Raw genomic sequence first — 21,459 nt, 5'->3', positions numbered from 1 at the left:
ATGATATTTTTCATGCTAATGAATATCATGGCCTTTTCTTTAATAGAGAATAACAGCTCACACATAGGATCTAAGCACTGGAGTCCACGGTGCTAAAGGAGCTTGAGAGAAAGCATGATTAGGCCTTTTGGCTGAGAATTAAGTAATAGAAGGCTTCTCTTTTCTATGTCAGATCATAATGAATCTGAATATTTTGACAGAAAGGTTTAATTAAATGGAAGGGATGGCATAGTTGCAGGGACAAGAGAATGTGGAAAGGATTCTTAGAATCTACTCCCTTTTAAATTCCCAGCTTGCTTACTCACCATGTTGCCTTTTGGGCCTGAAGGTCCATCGATACCTGCAATGCCCTACAACAAACAACATAAATATGAACAACTTTCAATGGACTTCCATTTTTCTTCTGGCAATTGCAAATACAAACCAGTTCATACGTACAGGTTGTCCAGGAGGACCAGGTGTACCTCTGGGGCCCAGTAAACCCCGTGGACCCTGTTAGAGAAGAAACGCTTATTAACACCTGCATGATTTTTTCTAGACAAAGAAAGGCCCAAGAGCAAGACCAGGCAAGGAATGTCATAAGGAGTAAGAAGGATGAGGGGAAGACAGCATAGGGGTTGAGCAGGAAAGAAAGAAAGGAAGGAAGGAAGGAAGGAAGGAAGGAAGGAAGGAAGGAAGGAAGGAAGGAAGGAAGGAAGGAGGGAAGGAAGGAAGGAGGGAAGGAAGGAGGGAAGGAAGGAGGGAAGGAAGGAGGGAAGGAAGGAGGGAAGGAAGAAGGGAAGGAAGGAAGGAAGGAAGAAGGGAAGGAAGGAAGAAGGGAAGGAAGGAAGAAGGGAAGGAAGGAAGGAAGGAAGGAAGGAAGGAAGGAAGGAAGGAAGGAAGGAAGGAAGGAAGGAAGGAAGGAAGGAAGGAAGGAAGGAAGGAAGGAAGGAAGGAAGGAAGGAAGGAAGGAAGGAAGAAATGAAATTCTCCCAAAGGCCACCATACGTCTGAACACAGTGTCAGTGGAAGGGCAAACTTTGATTTAGCTACTGTATGGTCATTTCAGAGAGTGGTAGGAGATAACTATTTGTATTTACTGATGCAGAACATTGGCACAGCATCTTCCACTATAGCGTCAGCTATGTCTTGGCTTGATGGTCTGACATGAATAGTAGCATATGTTTGTATTCCTCTCTTTAGAAAACATGATGGTCTGTCATACTCTATGCTACTATTCTAAGTGTAAAACACTGCTTTTAAAGATCAAATAAATAATTAAAAATTAATAATAATTTTATTATAATAAATGCAAGGTATTCTGGAAACCAAAATCAGATTTTTTCCTCTTATCCCTAAAAAGTTCCACAGAAGACCAAGGGCTATTCTCCTAAACAAGGTGAGCAAGATTTGGTCTACAACATAATCTTTTGGCTTTGTAAATCCCCATGTAAATGAATATTAGTTTTCATCATTTGTGTCATCATTCACGTCACACTGCTAAAGTAGACAGGACTGAGTCTCCAGTCTCCTCATGTATGATACAGTCACAAATCACTAACACTCTGACGCTGTAGTGACTTCTTCCTACTTTGTGAGTAGGTAGCAGTGTATCATATATTTAGGGTAAAATGCCCAGTTCTGAGGCTTGATTTCTTGCCTGCAATGCAGAACTCTACTCTGCAGTGACAGCACCTGCAGAATTTCAACTGACAGCAGTGGAAATTCTGTGTGTGAGACAAGTGTAAAAATACTCAATGAAGCACACTAGTATGAAAACAGAGAAGAAGCCAGGCTTTCTTTTCTAATAAACAGATGTTTGGAAAACATTATCAAAGCAAAAGGAGCTTGGCTATACTGTCCGTGTATCAAGGACTGCAGTGACTGTTTTACACAATACAATGGGAAATAGCCTTTGGGATTCTTGAAGTTATGTATACTTGGCTGGGTATATTCCTGACTTAATTCTAATCCTGTAAGTAGTGTTTCACCCCTACCAAAACTGTTCGTTTGCTTTTCAGATGGAATCCATACTCTCTCTATATACACACACAGAGTAATTTTTATACGTGGAATTCAGAACAGTTCAATAGAAAGGAAAAAAATCTGAGAGTGACTTTTGTTTCTAACAGAAACAGAAGAATAAGAAAGCATTGCTTACAGCTTCACCTGGGAGACCTCTTGGTCCAACTTCCCCATCTTCTCCCTGTTTTTGTACAAAGGGAATAGAAGTTTTAGAAAAAAAGAACATGTATCATTAACACATTCCCATTACACAAAGATTCATTCTCGATTTTACTGTGTAAATAGCAACTTACTCTTGATCCATCCTCACCAGGTAAGCCAGGAGGTCCCTGTGGGCCACGGTCTCCCTGTAGAATAAGAAAAGTCATTAAAATAATACATCCATTGCTGGAAACAATAACCGATGGGAAGGGAAATGAAAACAAATGTGTTAGCTGAAGTCTGATGTGTCAAAACATGTCTTGACACAATGATACAAATCAGTAGGTTACAGTACTCAGTAAAGTCTTTTATTACATTAGTATAAAAACAAATGAACATTATTAAAACAATGAACTATTTGTGTTTGTAAAATTTCACTCTGTAACTATTCTTGGCCCCAGAACATACACAAACTACTGCCACAAAAGGCAGCGTTACGCACGTTTTTCTTTGTCTCATTGACACCTTCCCCCTCCTCCCACACAATGTATCACTGCCAGTAAAATAAGGCATGTGTACACAGGTTAGAAGTTAATAAACCAACTGGTGGGCCCTGGAATATACATGGTGAAGTGCACTGACCACTCTTCAGAACCACGCACCCTGGCACCAGTCATTGAGAGCCTTGGGACTGATTTGTCTGAGGCTTTGGAAGGCAGCCAGACTTCCACACTTCCCCTCAGAGGCTCAGGCTTTTCTAGTCTATATATGCAGAGCCTCAGTAGATTCTGGACCATACTTTTAGGATTTATTTTTCTTTCCCTATTTCTAAAGAGAGCTAGTGTGCTGCACAGCTCAACCACCACTGACTGACCTCTTTCTGGGCAGCGGCTTTTTAGACTGTGACTTCCTTCTGGCATTGGACAACAACCAAGTATTCATGCTGTTTGCCTTAATTTTATCAGTGTCTCCAAGGAGCCTGACCACAGCTGTGGATTCTAGCAGAGATATATGGAGTTACACTTCAGTGGCTCCATTCTTTACTCTTTCAAACTTTCCTAGGGAACTTTAGGTAACTTGCTCTCTTACTCCAGAGATATTTAATATTAGGGATGTCAGGATTTTATCCTACAGCCTTTCTGTCCTCTATAAGCTGGATTAAGCATGGGAGAGAATGAAATTCTATGAACTACACTTTCATACCTGTAAGACGAATTAATACAGCAATTTCTATATTTTGCTAAATTTTGGAACTACTCAATGTGATATGCTGGTAAAGCATGTGTTTTTCTACATGCTAAATGACACTCCTGAAAGATGATACACGAGACACATGATCTATTCTCTGGCTTCTGATTAATATGCAGGTGAAGACTGACTTAAGCTTTCAGACGTTGAAATAGTTCATCCCCTCAAGGGCTACCTTTCTTGTCTTGCAATCACATTGCACTTAGAGTTAGATTAGGAGCTTGCGTTCAGTGTCCTGGTATTATTATGCAGTAAGAACAAAACTTCCTATTATTATCAGCATTCTCAGTTCTTCACTTCTGTAATTCTTTCCTTCAAATTTTCTGTAAAAGCCTGAATTTCTTTTTCCTTAGACCTCTTCTTCTAGTATATAGTGTCTTGCTTTTATACTGGAGAAGGGTTATGCATCTCCCCAATACTGGAAGTCAGAGAATCTCATCTAGTAACTCCTGTCTGACAACTTGTGTTTGACAGAGGAATAACCTCAGACAGACATCCAATTTGCAACTCATAGTTCAAATACGACAAATTCTAAAAGTAGTTGTAAAACTTCTACTCTAAGGTTATGGGTTTTCACCATCAATTCTCTTACAGCTGAAACAACTACAACAGAAAAAAATGTTTCTCTTTTCTTTCTTTCAGTGTTCTTTATTTCAAGCCAAAGAGAACGGAATATTTGCATTATATGCTGTCAATATATATGAATCCAAAGAGCTACAGCTATATGATATGGCTTTGAATTGAGCTGCTTTCAGAAAGATCACAGTTTGTGCTTTTACAGAAGATTTTCATAGAAACAGAGAACACAGTAATTTTTAAATAGCGGGATGAAAGAAATGATGAAAAGAAGTTATTATTTTCAATACTATTTGCAAATTTCAAACCAAACTTACTCTTCTGTTTTAGTTTTTTTATTTGTTTAGAAAATATGAAACAAACAGAATATTTTTTTTTAAAAAGTTAGTTTCTTTATGATTCGGAAGGTCCCACAGACATAGAGTTCTAGTGTTGCAGGTTGGAAAGCAGACACACATTCCCTGACTGAACCAATTTCTGCTCAGCCTTCGAAGAGTGAAGTAGTGGCAAGAGTTTAATGTCTAGCCCCCTCTGCTGGTCACCTGCTGGTCAAGCTGGCTTTCAATTACGTGATGCGCAGATTTCTTTACACTCTTTAAGTAAAATGGAACTATGAAAGAGGATCAAGACATCTCTGTACAACACGAGAAGTTCTTTTCCCAGTGCAGAGAGAACTCAAAAGAGTATCTTTAGATGCTGTTACAAAGAACTACAATATGGGCCAACACAGTTGAGATTTTCTGGGAAGTGCAGCAACTGTGCTAAGCCATTGAAGGGTGAGAGCTATAATCATTCCTCAGTCATCAAGATTTAGCACATATGGGAATGGTTCTGTTGACATTCCCACTCACTGTTCCTTTTATGGTACATTGCACTTACAAGGAGAATAGTAAGGGAGTTACATTCAGTAGAGTATGTTATTACTAGCATCTGCCTTCAGGGTATAATTTAAAGCAGAAATCCCCTGCTGTGATTATTTCTACACTTTGTAGGGAAAGATTCAGTCTCATCCTACAGATTGGTATGACATAAGGAGCAAGTACATTAGTTGTTTTAAATATTACTTCAAGTTTTCCTAACTTATCTGACACAACTGATCTTTCTTTAAGCTGCAGTTGTTGTAATAAGCCACACTCAACAATTCAGTTTGCAATTCAAATATTCAAATGCTTTTTTTGAGCAAGCTTATCAGCAGGTTAAAATTTGTCATGCCACTGATACAGAAACTTCATGCTAATTTCTTTTCTTATTACTATTTCCTTTGACAATCACTTTAAACCCAACAGGCAAATTCCTTAATTAAGAAAAAATAGTGCAAAACCTAGCTGAAGATGTGATCTGAATTCTGAAAATATATTTAAATGATTAATACATATATATGAATTGTTGTCTATTGATTGATATTACTAAAATGTTTAATGAGGAATACATTACTGGACAATATAGATATTATTCTGTAGTGTGAAAAGCTGACATTCTGTTTTAACTTCCTCATAGTGCTTAGTAATATTCTTAATGAATAGTGCATTATTTCTGTGACAGTATCAATGTGGTGTTGTATAAATATACATCTTTTTCTTACCCTGTTACCTTTGTCACCAGGGAGGCCAGGAAGACCATCAAATCCTCTGTCACCCTAGGAAAGATGAAATCCCAGGTTTAGTAAATGACTTTTATGTTCTGCGTTACTCTGAGTAAATTGTGTCTTACTTCCAAGAGCTAATTTCTGCCCTTGGCTGTATGTACACTTTTGTTATTGAATGAAACACATGGAGGGGAGCACAGAGATCAAACTCATAAAATTTGCTTCTATGCATTAACACAACAGAACATGCCACACCAACTTTTTCACTGTGCTGTAATTATGCTATTTATAAAAAGAAGTCTACATTTAAATAAAAAGCTTGATTCTATCTGCACTTTGCAGTTGCAAAACTGATGTTACTATTATTGGTACTCTGTAACTAGAAACTGACTCAGAGGAATCATGCCCAAGAATCAAGATACTTCAAGGTTAAACTACTAGCCATTACCATTAATTACCATATTTCAAATGGATGATTCATTCTCGGTCCTTGCATCTGACCCAGCTATCCGAAACCTCAATATTTTCACTTGAGAGAAGAATTTGTGGTTGGCCTGAAAGAAACTGTGGTACCTACATAAAATCTGTCTAGCCCATTCCGAGACTGAAATAAAGCATCAGGTCTTATTATTATTTACCTTTGCACCAGGTTCTCCTGGCATTCCTCTGGCACCATCAGCTCCAGGACGTCCCTGCAAAACCCCAAAGGAGCAAACATTTGAAAATGCAGTGGAACCAGATAATATTTAGATATATTTTAAATAGAAACTATTTACCCAGAGCAGGATTGAACTGTATGCTACCTACCCTTTTGCCAGCTTTTCCACTCGGACCAGGGGCACCTTGAACACCACGAGGACCCTGAATTTAAAGAGTGTAATTCTTAGAATCATATTCATGTCAGCAAAAAGCTAATTAAACATCTCACCTCAAGAACAAGATAAGATTTTTTTTACAAACAAAGCTGCATTTTTTTACCAGGAGGTGTATTCTGGTTTCCAAATTCCCATTACCTTTAACAGAACGTGGGCATCCAAACTAGCCTTTACGCTACCAATTTTAACACTAATTTTCATGAGATGGCAGTATACATCGCATAACTGGTCCTTTTAACATAAAAGCTTCTTACATTCTTTTCATGGCTTTGAAGATCTCAGTCTCCTGTTGTTTGAAAACCCTTCTTCCTCTCATGCAAAAATTATTTTAGTCACATAGTAAGTATTTAATGAAAACTAAAGAGCGCTTATTTCAGGTTCCTAACTCATACACAAATGTGAGTTGTGCTGGAAAACAGCTCACCTGCTGTCTTAGCTTTACACAGCACTGTTTTAACTAGAGTAAGACCAAATTACCCCAGACTGAAAAACCTAATTCCACTTTTTTAAACACATGTAACTTTCACCGATGACTGTGTAGGCATATGTTTTTGTGGAAGCTTTCTCATCTCCTATCCAAATGCATCTTTTTCAGGCAAAAATAGCAATGGTAAGGACTTGCCACCCAAAAATGCCGAGAAGGAAGAGAAAAAATACTAAAAATGTAAGTAAGCAAACTGGTACACTGACCAGCTGGTCAGAGTGCTTTTTTATTTAATTGCTTTAGTTTTCTTCTGCAAATATCCATGTGGAATTTTAAGACAAGCATTTAATAATGTAGCAAATCCACAACACCACTTGAGATCTGGCAAAATCAGCATTCCAGAAAATCCTATCATTATTTCTTTAAGAACTCTCTATTACTTTTAGGTTTAAGCTGAAAGATTTCAATGTGTTTCAATGCTCTTTAACATCACTGCACTGATATAACAGTAAGCTAAGAAAGGCACGCACTGATTCCTAAAGATTTATTCTTGCTATGTCACATCTTCCTTGAATATATCCTGTTTAATTACCAATTAAATTCAATCTCTCTTACCTTATGAGATCTGATAAGATCAGAGCCCAAGGTCATACAATTGCAGACTGACATATGATTATTTAACAATGAAAAGAGCCTGAAGTGACAATGTTAAAACAGGTTTTCAAGTGATGACACTCTACATGGGATAATTACTTTGTTGTATAACATATTTCAAAATGAACAATCAAGCTATTCCATTTAATTAGGATAGTATTGTAAAAGCTATTTTTCTTCAATTGCACGTGGAAAGCGTATCAGTCATTGATTTCTTCTAAGTGATATGAATGCATTTTCTTAAAGATAAACAAACTCAAACATAACAGGCAATGTTATTGTACCTGGGGACCTGGTTCACCACTTTCACCTTTAGCACCTGCTGCTCCAGGTCCACCCTTGATGAAAAAAGCAAAACATATTGTTTAAATATACAAAAAACTCTAATTGAGTGTTACTTTCTATACATTAACTATAGGGAGAAAAAACAAACAATCCCCTACTCATTAGGAGGTGTGAATTCACCATTTGATTCTGCAGATATACCCTGATATATCACTGTCTAGACACTGGGCCTAACTGGGCCAAAAATCTTTCTACTACCAAAGAAAACACCCATCAATTTGAATGGGATCAAATGTAACATTTTGTTCTGTATTAATATTTGAGAGCTAAATATGAGCACAGTAAGAACATAAGTCATGCAAACAGAAGTGCATCCGCTGTAGGGAAGGCAACTGAAATGAAAGCCACCTCTTCTTACCTTTATCTGTGTTGTACAGAAAATTAGAGAGTCTTGGAATTCAATCCAAAGATCACTATAGTCAATGAAAACCCTGTCTAATCTTGTAATGAACTTCAGTGATGTTTTAATCAAGGTCTTTGTGCATCTGGCCCTGGAGAAGTGGAAAATCTAAATAACTGCATCTCTTTACTATCATTAAATAATGATACACATTTTCACAGTGAGTTTTAATCATAAACAGACCTAAAACAGATCTTCATCCAGGATAAGACACTGTGCATGGAATCTGGGGCAGAACTAGTCAAAGTAAGTTTGCATTTTCTTAATAATGGTCTCACAAAAATAGACAAAACAAACCAAAAAATCTTGACATGCTTAGATAGAATACAGGCCCAAGGAAGGAACATACTGAAGTTTACTGTCATGGGCAAAAGGATTTTTGCATTTCTGACTTCTGAAATAGGTCAAGACCAAATGTATTTATTTAATATGAAACAAATCTTGCAGACTTTGGAAAATTGATAGTCCTCCTATATTCACCATAGTGTCCATTCCAAGAAAGAAGTGGCCTCGTGGCTTGGCTTAGTGCTGAGTCTAGCGTCCTAGAGTGGACAGATTCCCACTGACCTTGCAGGTCCTAATCAAGTCCTAAGCGAACTGAAAATCAGATCCTGAGCTGGTACTGGCAGTGGAGAGAACAGTGGCTTTGGTAGGTAGTGACTGTCTGTTTGGGTTTCCCTCATGTAAGCTCTGCTTTTAATTAATATAATGGATTACATTTCATATCTGTAGGGAGAAATCCATTTTATATTCGATGTAAATAAAGCCTGTGAACTCAAGACTCAGTTGAAGCTAGACTGGGGCTTTGACAGTGCTACGTTTAAGATTTCAATAACTGTTATGTTTCTAAATGTATCTTATTGGCTACTAACAATTTAACAAAATAAAATTCATATTAAGAGTAAAAGCTCCAACTACTTCATTCTTAAAATAAGCTGGGCACACAAAGAGTTGACAGATGAATCTGTAGATGCTTCTGGAACTGTAGGCCAAAAATGTTGCCAGATCAATGAGTTGGATTTCTAGAGCCTCCTGGTGGCTTAGGTGCAAAATAACTATTACTATTATTAATTTGTTGAATTTTGCATACATAAATTCATGAAGGCTTTTAAAACATGAAAGTGTGAGTATGAGGCCAGGTTATACCTCAGCTAAAGGTATACAACCTGCTGTCAATATTATACCAGTCTTTACAAATTAATTCCTTGCTTACAGCAGTTCTATAGTTATTTTATATGTGTAGACTGAATGTTATCCTGCGGGTCTCTTGATTTAAACGCACTGCTGGAAATAGCGTATTCGTTTGTTAAACTGACCCAACACATTTGACTATTTGTAAGTATTGCATACCTATATCAATCAGGAGTCTGAGAGCCAAATTCTCTGCTTGGCAGCAACTATTTACTTTAGAAGAATTACTCTAGAAAAGAATTGCTCTTATATAGGTCTGCTTAAAAATAGGAATATACTCCAGTGATTTCAGTTTCTGGGGACCAAGTGAGATTCTGGTGGGATATTTAGCTAAAATTTACCTGAAAACAGTAAATTTCACCTAGATAAACAGACTGGGTTCGCAACACTGGTCTATTTGGAGCAGAGCATAATCTGGAACAGATTTTTTGATGCTATATGAAGATGAGTCAAAACGACTACAATTTACAACAGTTTTAGTATCATCTAGCTTTCAAGAGTCACTGAAGAGAATGTTAAGCTGCTAGGATCAGGGAAGAACACAATTCAGAGTGTTCCTTACACTCCCTAAAATATTCCTTCAACAGTATGGGATTATGTTATGCCCCTCTGGGTTTTCTTTGTTAATAAAAGTGGTCACTGGAGGGAACAGCAGTGAGAGCCACTGAAGCAACCTTTCAGTTGCATTGTGTTGCTGTAATTATACGCAATGAGATGGATGATAACCTGACCAGTATTTTCTGTTGGTAGTAGAAGGATGCTATACTCATGTTTGTCCATCTGCTCTCCTCCTTTCAAACTAACAGACACTGTACATTAAGGAGAGTGAGGATTAGAGAGAAAAAGAGGAGGTTGGAAGGGGAGGACTTGGTTGTTACTGTTCAGCTATGGACTGTTGCTGAAGCATCACATTAAAAAAGGAAAGAATCACAAAAGAAGGGAAAGGAAGCATATTTATTATACTTTTGTCTCACCACTTCTAAGTTATGACCAAATCTGCACAACTGGGATGAGTGGAAGGAAACTACTTTGGAGGAAAATGCTGTTGCATTCTGAGGCAAGGAGAAAACCAGGTGGCCTCCAGCAACTTCTACTGCTGTCTTCTATGCGTGCTGCTACAGTTGTGACTGGCATATCTCTGCAGTCACTCTTCCGTCACACAATAAACCAATAGGAACTTGCTTAATCCTTTTCTCTTGGTTACCCAGCAATCACTTGTTTTTATTTCTCAATAGCACAATTGTATTCTTGTCTGTGTCTTACAACTAGATTCTTGTCTGATCTAATACAAACTGCTAACATTACTCTTTGCGTCCACCACTGTAATGACAATGTAAATAAAAATTACAGCAGACATAGATCAAAATGTAAGAGGCCAAATATTTGCCAACCCAGCTGTGCCACCACAGTAGACAAAATAACAGTTTCCAAATTAAGTGGATCTTTCAAACATGGATGCTGTGCTAACTATAAAAGAGAATTTCACTCATCAGAAGATAAATACAATCACCTGGGAGAAATTTATAAAAGACTAGTCTTCTACAAAACTTATGATCTTGGCTGCAGCATTTGTTATTTTATATCATGGTACAGATGCTTTATAATAGCTTTTTGAAAGATGGTAAATGCTAAATTATACCATTTAGTGGACTATTGAGTCTGAAAAGTATCCATTTCCTAAAAGTGGAAATTGCAATTGCAAGATTGATCATGTGGGTTTGGCTTGCTGGGCTTCCTACCTGGTTTTATTCTTTCATTATGAATATTGTCTATTTAAAGTATTTGTATGGATTACAGAGGCAAACCTATTAGTGATCAAAAAGTTGTTTTGCATGTCAGCAGTGTTCCATGTATAGACTTTGTATAAATACTAAGCTTTTTTAACATCCACAAGGCCATTTTGCAGATCATTTGGTATTAACAGTCAAGCCAAATTCAGGACTGAAGTAAAAAAGCACAATTCTTTTAGAAATCTGTATGGTTTTTAATTGCTTATATGAATGCCTCTTAAGAACTTTCCAGATTCAGCTTAAGTAGTGAGCCAAGGTCCTCACACTCTTGCTTTAGTATCTCCTTCTGTAGAGTTTCATATTTACCACAAGAAGTTTTGTAAATATTATTACGGAGGTGACTGACTGTAGAGGCATATGTAGTTATTTACGTAAAACTCTGCTAGTTTTCTAAGTCTACCAGTGTGCTTTATCCAAACACCCCAAAATCTACAATAAAAACTGATTTAGTATTGAAGTTGGATTGCAGACCTTGAATAAGACTACAAACTATGGCTTTGATTATATCAGGTTTTTTTCAAATAAAATAAGTACAAATACAGAGGTGTAGGCAAGGCCAGAATGAGATCCATGGACTTGTGTTATTGTGTTCTTAAACCTATGCCCCAGTTTTGTTTACATACCACAGGACCTGGTCTTCCAGTGAGTCCCATGGGACCAGGTGGACCTCTCATAGCAATCTGAGAAAACAAACAGAACAAACCAACAGGTATCAAGAAAAAGCTGCCAGCCAGCATACAGATTCTATATTAATACAATTTCATAATGCATTAGCAAATAGCCCCCATCATTGACTCAGCTGTCCATAAGGATTACTGTGATGAGATGATGCTTAGAGCTCTTTACTTCACATCCTGCATGATATAAAATGGAAATTTTTTTTGAGCTGTACCCTTGTGGCAGTTTTGTTTGCAGGCTCCTTGTGCTCACCCTAGCTTGCTGGAGAATAGCTTGTGCTTGAGCTTCCTGTGCTGAGATTGTTGGGCCCTTCTCACCATCTCCACCAAAGCGGAACTGCAAGTATCAAAACAAGAAAAGGATTCAGAATTTGTCAAATTAAACTCATACTTGTTATTCGCTGCATAAACCACTTGAAAGACACAGGGTCTCCGTCTTTAGTACACACCACTAACTTCATAAGACTGCTGCATTGAGGCCACTAGATCCAGCACAAATATTACGTCATTGGTAACAGTTTAGAAATGAAGTGCAAATCTAATCCCTTATGAGCAAACATTTTATTGATTTCATAGGATTTTGGTTTTCATTTTGTTTGCTTGTTTGTTTGCCTCAAAACCAGGCCAGAATAAATTCTAAAAAACTCACTAAAAATATGTTTCAAAATTAATTAATTCTCTGTACATTGGTAGCTACCAACAGAAAAATGCAATTAAAATTAAGGCAGACGTCGATTTTTAAAATATTTGGTATCTAAAATGAAAAAGTTGTGTGTCGTTTCTAAAAAATTCAAAATAAATTACAGAATAAAATTTAAGTCCTCATTGCTGCACTCCCGGGCTGTTATTGCTCATGAAACTGCAATCAGAAGCTTTGCAATGTTGTAGAGACACTAAGTTGCAACAAGAAGCATGGCTTTCCAAAGGTATGGCATAGGCACACTGGATATCAGGGTTATGAATCTTTCACTGACTGCAACAGTTTGTTCAGTTTCCCTACACCCAGACTGACTGAGGTCTTTCTACTGCCCTATTTCATCTATTATCATCAGAATGGAAGAATTTTTTTTTTTAAAGTGATGGAAATCTTATTGCTTTAAGCCCCCACATATGAACATCTGACTTTTTCTAAAATTAGAACTACCAAGCCTTCTATCATTTGAAGGGAGGCCAGATGGTTTGTAGGGATCCACATAATGTGGAATCGACCACATTTTCAAAATATTTTTTCAAGCAAACGTACCTAAATCCATTGTCTTGCATCCATTGAAAAGAAGAACCCATTTTGATGAATTCAAGCTCTGCACATGACGATGAAGAGCCACACATCCCACAAAAGGTGTCTCCCACATGTTACTTGGTGTTTTGAAGGTACCTCTGTGACAAGATGCTCTGCCACTGCTAGATTCGATTTCACCTGTTTACTCCTTTATACCAGGATGGCTCTCAAGCTAGTGAGCAGGTCATCTGTTATAAAAGGATACTGACTTCTCAGTGGGGTTTATAAGTGTAGAAAAGAATTCTGGATGGTGATTAAACAACTAGGCTGGAATTCAGAAAACCTGAAGCCAATTTCTTCCTTTCCGAGAAACTTCTGGTTTGACTTGGTAAATCACTTGAGTTGAGACTCATTAACATCTAAAATTAAAGCTACTGAGATTTTCCAAAGTTACTGATAGTTAACTCTTAGTCCACACTTACTACGTTTAATGGAGCAAACTGATACAGCAATAATAGATGGAAGAATGACTTGGGAATAATTCCCCTGTAGAGTAGTGGCATTTTTCCATCAACTAATTATCGGTAAACAAATATTTCTGTTACACAGCCAGCTGTGTAACAGAACTTGGTGCAAGCAAGAGGTCAAAAACATTAGCATATTTTAATAAACTTCCATTGAGTTTTTCAAAAATAGAAAATAAACTTTACAAAATCATCCTTTCCTCATTGATACTGATGTAGTCCTGCCTCCTGTATCAGAACTGCGGCAACTAGAGCTTCGAGACTTCTTGTTTGCTTTGCTTTACTTACCAAAAATACTGTCCCTTCATTTATAGTTGGTTTATCAATTCTCTGGGAACTGGTACTCATCAGAGCTTTCAGGTACACACATACACTTAGGAATAATGAATTCCATGCATATAGTACTTTTCATACTGCAAAGCTGCAAGATACTTTAACAGTTTTGGCCTTGTTCCTCCACCTGCTAAAACAGATGGTGTTTTGCTTTGACTCCAGTGGGAGCAGAGCTGGCTATGTGCATGTATTTCTATTCAAAGGATGCACTGACTCTTCAAAGAGGACACTGAAGTCCAATTTTAAGCACGGAATGCTTAAAATTCTCCATGTCAAGGAGACTTGAAAGCACACACGCCTGCTGGGAGTACATGCCCTTTGTGCAACAGCAAACTCCTTGTTTAGGACATATAGTAGCAAATAATAGGTACTGTTGAAATATAAGGAGGATTTCAGTGAGTCTAATACATTCATGTAGGTTCCAATCTGGCAGCCATGCAGGAGCTAAAGCATATGCTTTCTTTGAGGGTAAAAAAGGTAGTACCATATGATCTTGAAATGCTTACACCATACAAGGAACTGTATCATCTCTCATTCCAAAGACAAAATCAGATGAAAAAAGAAAACACCTATACATTTCTTGAAACACACTTCCTCTTTTTGGAGGCTGGCTACCCTGTAATCATAATACAACTTACCGGCAACATTAACATGGTACCTGGGGGACCTGCTAAACCATCAGCACCAGGAAGACCGGGGCGACCAGGTGGACCCTAAAAGGGATAACAGAAAAAGGGATGAGAACAAAAAGATAATTACATAAGGTAAACCTTTTGAGTCACTCTTACACACTTACACTTGTATTCATAATGACGCACTTCATGGATTAATAGTCTCTTTGCAAATAGTTTGGGAATGTTATTCATTATTAGTGAGGTAAATAACTGAATTTGGGGAAGACATTCAGCAATAGGGAAGAAAGCTATTATTTTTAATTATTTTACTTATAAATTATATTAAAAAATGGAGTATGGAGTACCTAATTATGGAGGCTCTTCTAAAGATTTTATAGATTGCGTTGAGCTGAGATTTGCATTGTGTTCCAGTGTTTTCTTTATTTGATATAGAGAACTAACACTGATGATTCTCTTTACACCTTTTGAGTAGCTTTAATTTTCAAAGGCTACGTAAGTCCTGCAGCTACGACTTGAAGTCTATTTTTTATAAAATCTAATTCTCCCTGACAGTTTAAAAAGAGCTAAACTTTTTGTGTTAAGATGGAGTTGAAGAAAGGTACCAATGTGTGTACATAACGCTCATGATTATTGATCCAACATGCTGCATAAATATTGCTGTTGTGACAACAGTTAGATTTATAATTGCACCTTTCCTCACAGCAATTTACATGCTGCACTTTTAATAGCTGAAGCTGTCAAGGGCAGGAAGGACCTGAATCAGGAGTGCTCATTTGCCTGCTGCATATCTGTGAAACAAAGTACTCATTCACCAGAACGACTCTCTGCAGGGTTGCAATGACAGACCAACAAACATCAAACTGTCTTAACTGGTTCCTTCTGCTGCTCAGGAGTTGAACAAAACAATGGGAAAAGTGATCCGAAAAATTTTGATGTTTTTTCCCCTCTTCAGGGATTAAGATCAGTAGCCTGTTACTAAGTCTGTTTGAGCTCTTTTTCGAAAAAAGCCTGAAGCATAAAAAAATAATTCCATGCTAATAACACACTACAGATAAATCTTAAATTGAGAATTATTACTAATTCAGATATAAAATATTGAATATAATGTTGTAATTGTTAAAAGAACCATTATATATCCAGGCAATTTTGAGTTAAGGTTAAAAAATAGAAAAATAATTAAATGCACTTGCAAAGCACCCAAAGAACCTTCACTGTGACCTGCAGTGACTTTATGCCATATGATTATGTGTCTTTGTGAAGATTAGAAATGAAAGATTAGATCAGAAAATGAAGATTAGGTTACCGAAGATCAAGATTAGATTACTGAAGATGAAACTGAAGATTAGATTAGTTTTCACTTTCTTCTTCCATTGCACCATTTTATATGAGTAAAATTCATCTCTAGAGTAAGTAAAAGTGGGACCACTTATGGTCTTCTCCAGGAGTGTATGTTCATTCATTTCTCAATTGTCTTATACACATTATTAGGATTAGAATGATATAATAATTTAATACAAAAGCTGAAGCACCATAGGCAACTACAAAAAGTCATGGATTTCTCACCTAATTCTTCAGTAGTTCCATGCTTAAACAACATTCTCAATTATTCTAGGTATTAATGCGGGCTTCTTAAAATTAAGCAATGTGCCTTTCTTGAATGGTAATTTCCTCAGAATGTTACTTTTCTAAATTTTTTACCTAAGGTGAAAAGCAGTCAGAATAGTTATAGCAAGAGTTAGAGCCTTTATTTGTATACACTGGTTGTTGTTTACATAAAACAACAAACCTGTCCACATATGTTTAAAATTTAAAGTAAGGCATGTTATTTCATTAGGACGGAATCTGACAGCAGAATCTGCTATTGTACCTGTATTGCTCTTTTTTCTACAATTATTTTTTTTTATGTAATGTGTACTTTTTTATATAAAACGTGAATTCTGTTCCATGACAGGTACATGATGTGTTAGTCAAGAATTGCCTTATGATTAATTCAGTAAGCAGTTAGTTAAAAAACTATTATTAGTAGTTGTTGCATTACAATGTGTTAAAATTCCCATTTTATAAGTTTAAATTCCAAAATATGTTGTTTAGTTAATCTACAGGTAACAAATATGAAAGAAGTGTGGATGCTGACTTACTATTAAGGTGAAGCATTCTTGGGATTTTAACATTATGTCATTATTTAGTGAAGCAACAGCATCTTCTCAACATTTTCTATTCACAAATACAGTTTGAACATGCTAGGCTAATTGGTAAAAAATCACTCATAAAACTCTGGAAAATTTTTTTGTAACATATTTTCCTCAAATAAATATATTTAGGCTGTTTCAAAATTGAGTTAGTTGTGGCAGTAAGAAAAGGCTTGTAAGAACATGTCAGACTAAAATAACAGCTTAAATTTCAATTATAATCATGACTGGATAGGCTTCTCATGCAGTATGTTATTTAGTATGGCCAATTCTGCCTAGATTGTCTAGATATTATCCACCACTTTCAATATTTCCATGTTGATTCTGTAGAGCTTTTTTTTCCTGTATCTATATGTGTTATAGCTGAGGTCATACTGATTTTTTTAAAACTCATTCAAATCCATATGAAATGTTTGTACCTATTGCTTTATTATATTTTAAAATAATTCACATCAAAACAGAGAAATATAGACAAATAGTAAATAATTTTTTTTGCAGTAGTTACAGTACATATTTATACCACTAAGGAAATATTGGTCCAGATTCTCAGTTGATTTTCTCAGCTGAGTAAATCAGCCTCAGTTCCACTGAAGTTTCTCAACCTATGTGTATATATTTCAGATCAGGATCTAACCTACTTACTTACTCTTGGAGCAATTAGTGCAAGACATACCATGAATACCCAGGATAATCTAGATGTTGACTTACCCTTTCACCAGGGTCACCTGGAGGACCGACAGGACCTTGTAGACCTGGGGGACCTGTAAGACCCTATGGAAAATGAATGACATTATGCTGAATGACGGCTTGCAGCATTTTTGAACTATTTTTTCTCTGGAACATTATGTTGAACACATATTTAGATAAAATAATTTATCAGGTGCCATACTTTTTTTTTCTTACAAAGTTTTATAGTCAACATTCAAAAGTCTGATCTTCATGTGCACTCAGCTTGTAGCATGCTGTCACTGAAAATGCTGGAGATGACCCTTTTTTACTCCCTTCTAAACACGCTAAGTCCAATATACCATTTGAGAACTATGATAAAGCTAATATTAATTATACTAACTCATGAATACCAAAGCACAGTGGATAAATTAAAGGCAATAAAAAGAAATTGTGACTAATCTACTTACAGCAGGTCCTCTTGGTCCTGGTGGTCCTTCAATGAGCATACCCTAAGGGGGGATGAAAAAAGATACTAAATTTGTTGTGTCTTGGAGAAAAATATAAAACATCTTTTTAGTTCACCTACTGAAGTCAATATTTTCTAGTGTTTTGATAAACTTTTCTGGGGATCCTTTCTCCACAGTTACTAGAATTGGAATCTGAATTGCTGTGTGGCTTTAAAAGTGAGAAAGACTTCTAGGTTTGAAAGTTTTCATAGTACTTGATTCAAAATATTATTTTTTTTTTATGCCATTAAAGAATTTGGTGTGAATAGCTCTGGCTATTTCTATGTTGTGGGTCTTATAGCACCTCCTATTTTTTTTTTTTTATTGAGTGAAGACACTAGTCCAAATTCCAGGTCATGGTAAGACCTATAAATACATGATCCTCACTTGCACTTGGCTTTCCACAGGAAGGAGGACTGGACAAACAAGCTTGAAGCTAGCTGTAGTGAACTCCAACAATGTTGGAGATTGGCAGTGGATACCTCTTCAGTATTATGGGTGTAAACTAAATGTATCTTGCAATGGTTTAGAAAAGACATGCATTTTATGACCTAACACACGCTGAGCTTCTTCACAGATCATGACTGAAAGGTCACAATCTTGACTTCTAACTTGTTCATTTTTGTAGTCCTTTAACTTTGGTGATCAGTAACTTAACCAAATGCTAATTCTGGGATAGGAATATAGAATTAAAAGGGAGCTCTTGGATCACAGAATCCAGACCTTTGATATTCAGGAAACAATGACACATCATAATATTTTATCAGGCTTTGACGTAAGCTAATTTCTTCCCTTGATATTTCTGAAGTTAATTTTCTATGAAATAAAAACAAGATTAAACTTTAATTCTATTTGGATCAAATACATACTTGAAAGCAGTGCTTGAAAATTCTAGATGAGTAAACCACAACTGGCATTCGACGCCTGCTAGATGTTATAAAATTATTATTTTTGTGTAATCTATTTCTTTTTTTAAATTCAGTTACATTTTAGTTTCTAATTGTCAAGCATGATGCTACATGATAACTTTTTCCTACTGTAAAAGCCACTTAGTTACTATACTACTATTTAAAGATGAGAAAAATTCTGTAAGCTACTGATCCGTTATTGTGCTTATGACCGAGTTGTAACCTTCGAAGAAAGTATTTAAGTAAATTTTTGCACCAGCTTAAACGTACAAGCATTTATTTAACTTCTCAGAAGGATTTCCTTGCCCTTGTTGAAACCTGTGGTTACACTGTTATCTGTGCCTAAGCTGTCTGTCCAAGCTGTAGTTACCAAGTGGCCATGAAGAGCATATCTGTACTCTGTTTTCCTCTGCACAAGAAGATTCTCCTTGTTTAAAGGAACATGTGGTCAGTCCTTTCTGTAACCGAAAGAGAAGGCTGAACAGGCTCGTGTCTGTTACCACCTTTACACTGTCCACGCTGCAGGTGATTGTCTCAGAGATCACGGATAAGGTTATCATGAACAACATGGTTTGATAATGATGTATCAACAGTGTACATCTGTTATATAGTGCTAAAGAAAAACTCACCCACATCTGTACTTACGGGTTCAATCACAGCTGGTTCTCCCTTTTGGCCTTTTTCTCCGTAAGCCCCATGTCCAGTCACCTGGCCAGTAAAAACAGCCCCCAAAATGAAAATAAGTAGAAGGTATAAGGACCTGGTACAATAAAGAACTGCAGCAACCTATAACTGCAAGCTAAAGCTGGAACTGACCTGTGCTGAGAAAAACACATCACAGGCACAAACCATATCAATCAAAAATATTTAATACATGAGAAATGGAAAATGCAAAAACTGCATGCATCCTTTTCAAATTATTGGATATTGTCCATTTGTAGTTTTCTGATGAGATATAATAGTTTGCATCCCATGGTATACATTAGGACTTTGGACTAAGAATCTACAACTTCTGTGTGGAAGTCACAATGTTGTTTCTTTTCTTATTTGAATGGACATATTCTTGGCAATTAAAAAGCAAGCCTAAAGAAAGATCCCTTGGTCCCATATGGACAGTACCCTTCAAGCTCCTAATTTCATTCATTAGACATACACAACATGTAAAGTAGTCTGAGAAGAGTCTGTGACTTCATGGCATAAATGGGAAAGGAGTTAAGTAGCATTGTAAACATTAAATAATATTTCTTGGGTAGGCAGTTATGCCTCTTAACTACATGAACTAGCATCAACTGCAAAATTCTTTTATGATCAGCTCTATGGGAAGTTTTGGGTTCACGATTAAGATAACAGAAGTACCTAAAAGAACAGGTCAATAACAAATGCTAATGGCAGAACACACTCAATTTAAAAAAAAAAAAAAAAAACAACTAATTTTTTTTTCAAACCAGGAGATATGTATTTTTCTTCAGAATTTTTCTCTTGACTGCAAACTAGAAATTAAATTCAGCTCTGTTTAGATGAAAATTCGAAATGCTTTTTTTTAATATTTCAGTAGAGTGATTCCATGTTCACACTAAAATAGTTGGGGATTTGAAAATGTTAAGGATAATGTTACAGTATTTCAATATGAAATATTTTGGAAAGGAAAAACAGAGATATAGATTCATGGCTTGTGCATTTTGTATTGATTTATAAATGCACAGATCTCACTAGTAATGATGCAATAGTTCTTAAAAACCTAGCAAGAGGTACAGATAAATACATTTTATTATATTAATAAAAATTGGTTGGAATCTTTGGAAATATTGCCCCTTTTTTGAAAGTTTTCAGGTACCGAGTGCTTTTCATTTTGCCTTTTTTTATCAAAGGTAGAACTTCACTTGTTCCAAATAAATCCATACGTCAAAGGAAAATTATACGATATATATCTGGTTCAGCAGATGAGAGCTGTAATAAAGTTGGCACAGATCAGAGCCTGGATTCTAATTCAAGCTTCCTGACTCCTTCGGTTTTGTAGCAAGGCATTTTAATTTGAAATTTACACCAGGGGATAGAGTCTACACAGTCTTTTGCTTAATGCAGGCACAAATGGTGCCTTATGGGCTCTTTGCTTTGCAGATAATCTGACCTTTTCTGTGTCATTCTGCCACAGTGTCCCCATCTGTGCTAGAAGGAAAAAAGTAAGCTTGTATCACATTGCATAGATAAGGATCATTAAAAAACACAATGACCCCAACAGGGTTTAGAAAGGAGTGATAAACGAAATACAGAAGTATTGGTTTCAAGGTTGGCAGAAAAAAGCAACCTCACAGCATTTGCTGTTATTTCTTGGATTCTTTGGAAACTGAAGTTTGGAGTTTGTGAGGGGAAAATAAAGATAAGACCGAGCAAATACTGCAAAAAAATTCTCCTTTCCTACTATATTCAGGGCCTTATCAATTAAAAATCCAATTGGGAATTAATTTTCCTTCCAGTCTTAGTCATATTAGTTTCTTTGCAGCTTCAACAGTTCGGTAAACTGGTAAACGAGGATCTTGGCACAACTAAAGGAAAATTAAAGCCTTGC

General features: G+C 36.4%; 1 protein-coding gene across 3 annotated transcripts in view; it reads right to left on the bottom strand.

Moving 5' to 3' along the window:
- The window catches only part of COL11A1 (collagen type XI alpha 1 chain), a 161,527-nt gene that overhangs the window by 85,494 nt on the left and 54,574 nt on the right, over positions 1–21,459 (bottom strand). For all 3 annotated transcript variants that reach the window (XM_074597969.1, XM_074597971.1, XM_074597970.1), the window contains 14 exons: positions 19,539–19,601; positions 17,947–17,988; positions 17,519–17,581; positions 14,625–14,699; positions 12,164–12,247; positions 11,857–11,913; positions 7,792–7,845; positions 6,362–6,415; positions 6,193–6,246; positions 5,552–5,605; positions 2,298–2,351; positions 2,141–2,185; positions 439–492; positions 306–350 (listed from right to left, as the gene is read on the bottom strand). In XM_074597969.1, coding sequence (XP_074454070.1) covers positions 306–350; positions 439–492; positions 2,141–2,185; positions 2,298–2,351; positions 5,552–5,605; positions 6,193–6,246; positions 6,362–6,415; positions 7,792–7,845; positions 11,857–11,913; positions 12,164–12,247; positions 14,625–14,699; positions 17,519–17,581; positions 17,947–17,988; positions 19,539–19,601 — 798 coding nt within the window. The remainder of the gene's footprint in view (positions 1–305; positions 351–438; positions 493–2,140; positions 2,186–2,297; positions 2,352–5,551; positions 5,606–6,192; positions 6,247–6,361; positions 6,416–7,791; positions 7,846–11,856; positions 11,914–12,163; positions 12,248–14,624; positions 14,700–17,518; positions 17,582–17,946; positions 17,989–19,538; positions 19,602–21,459) is intronic.

Source organism: Larus michahellis, chromosome 8 (assembly GCF_964199755.1).
Source record: "Larus michahellis chromosome 8, bLarMic1.1, whole genome shotgun sequence".
Taxonomy (NCBI): domain Eukaryota; kingdom Metazoa; phylum Chordata; class Aves; order Charadriiformes; family Laridae; genus Larus; species Larus michahellis.
This window is presented reverse-complemented; position numbering and strand designations above follow the sequence as displayed.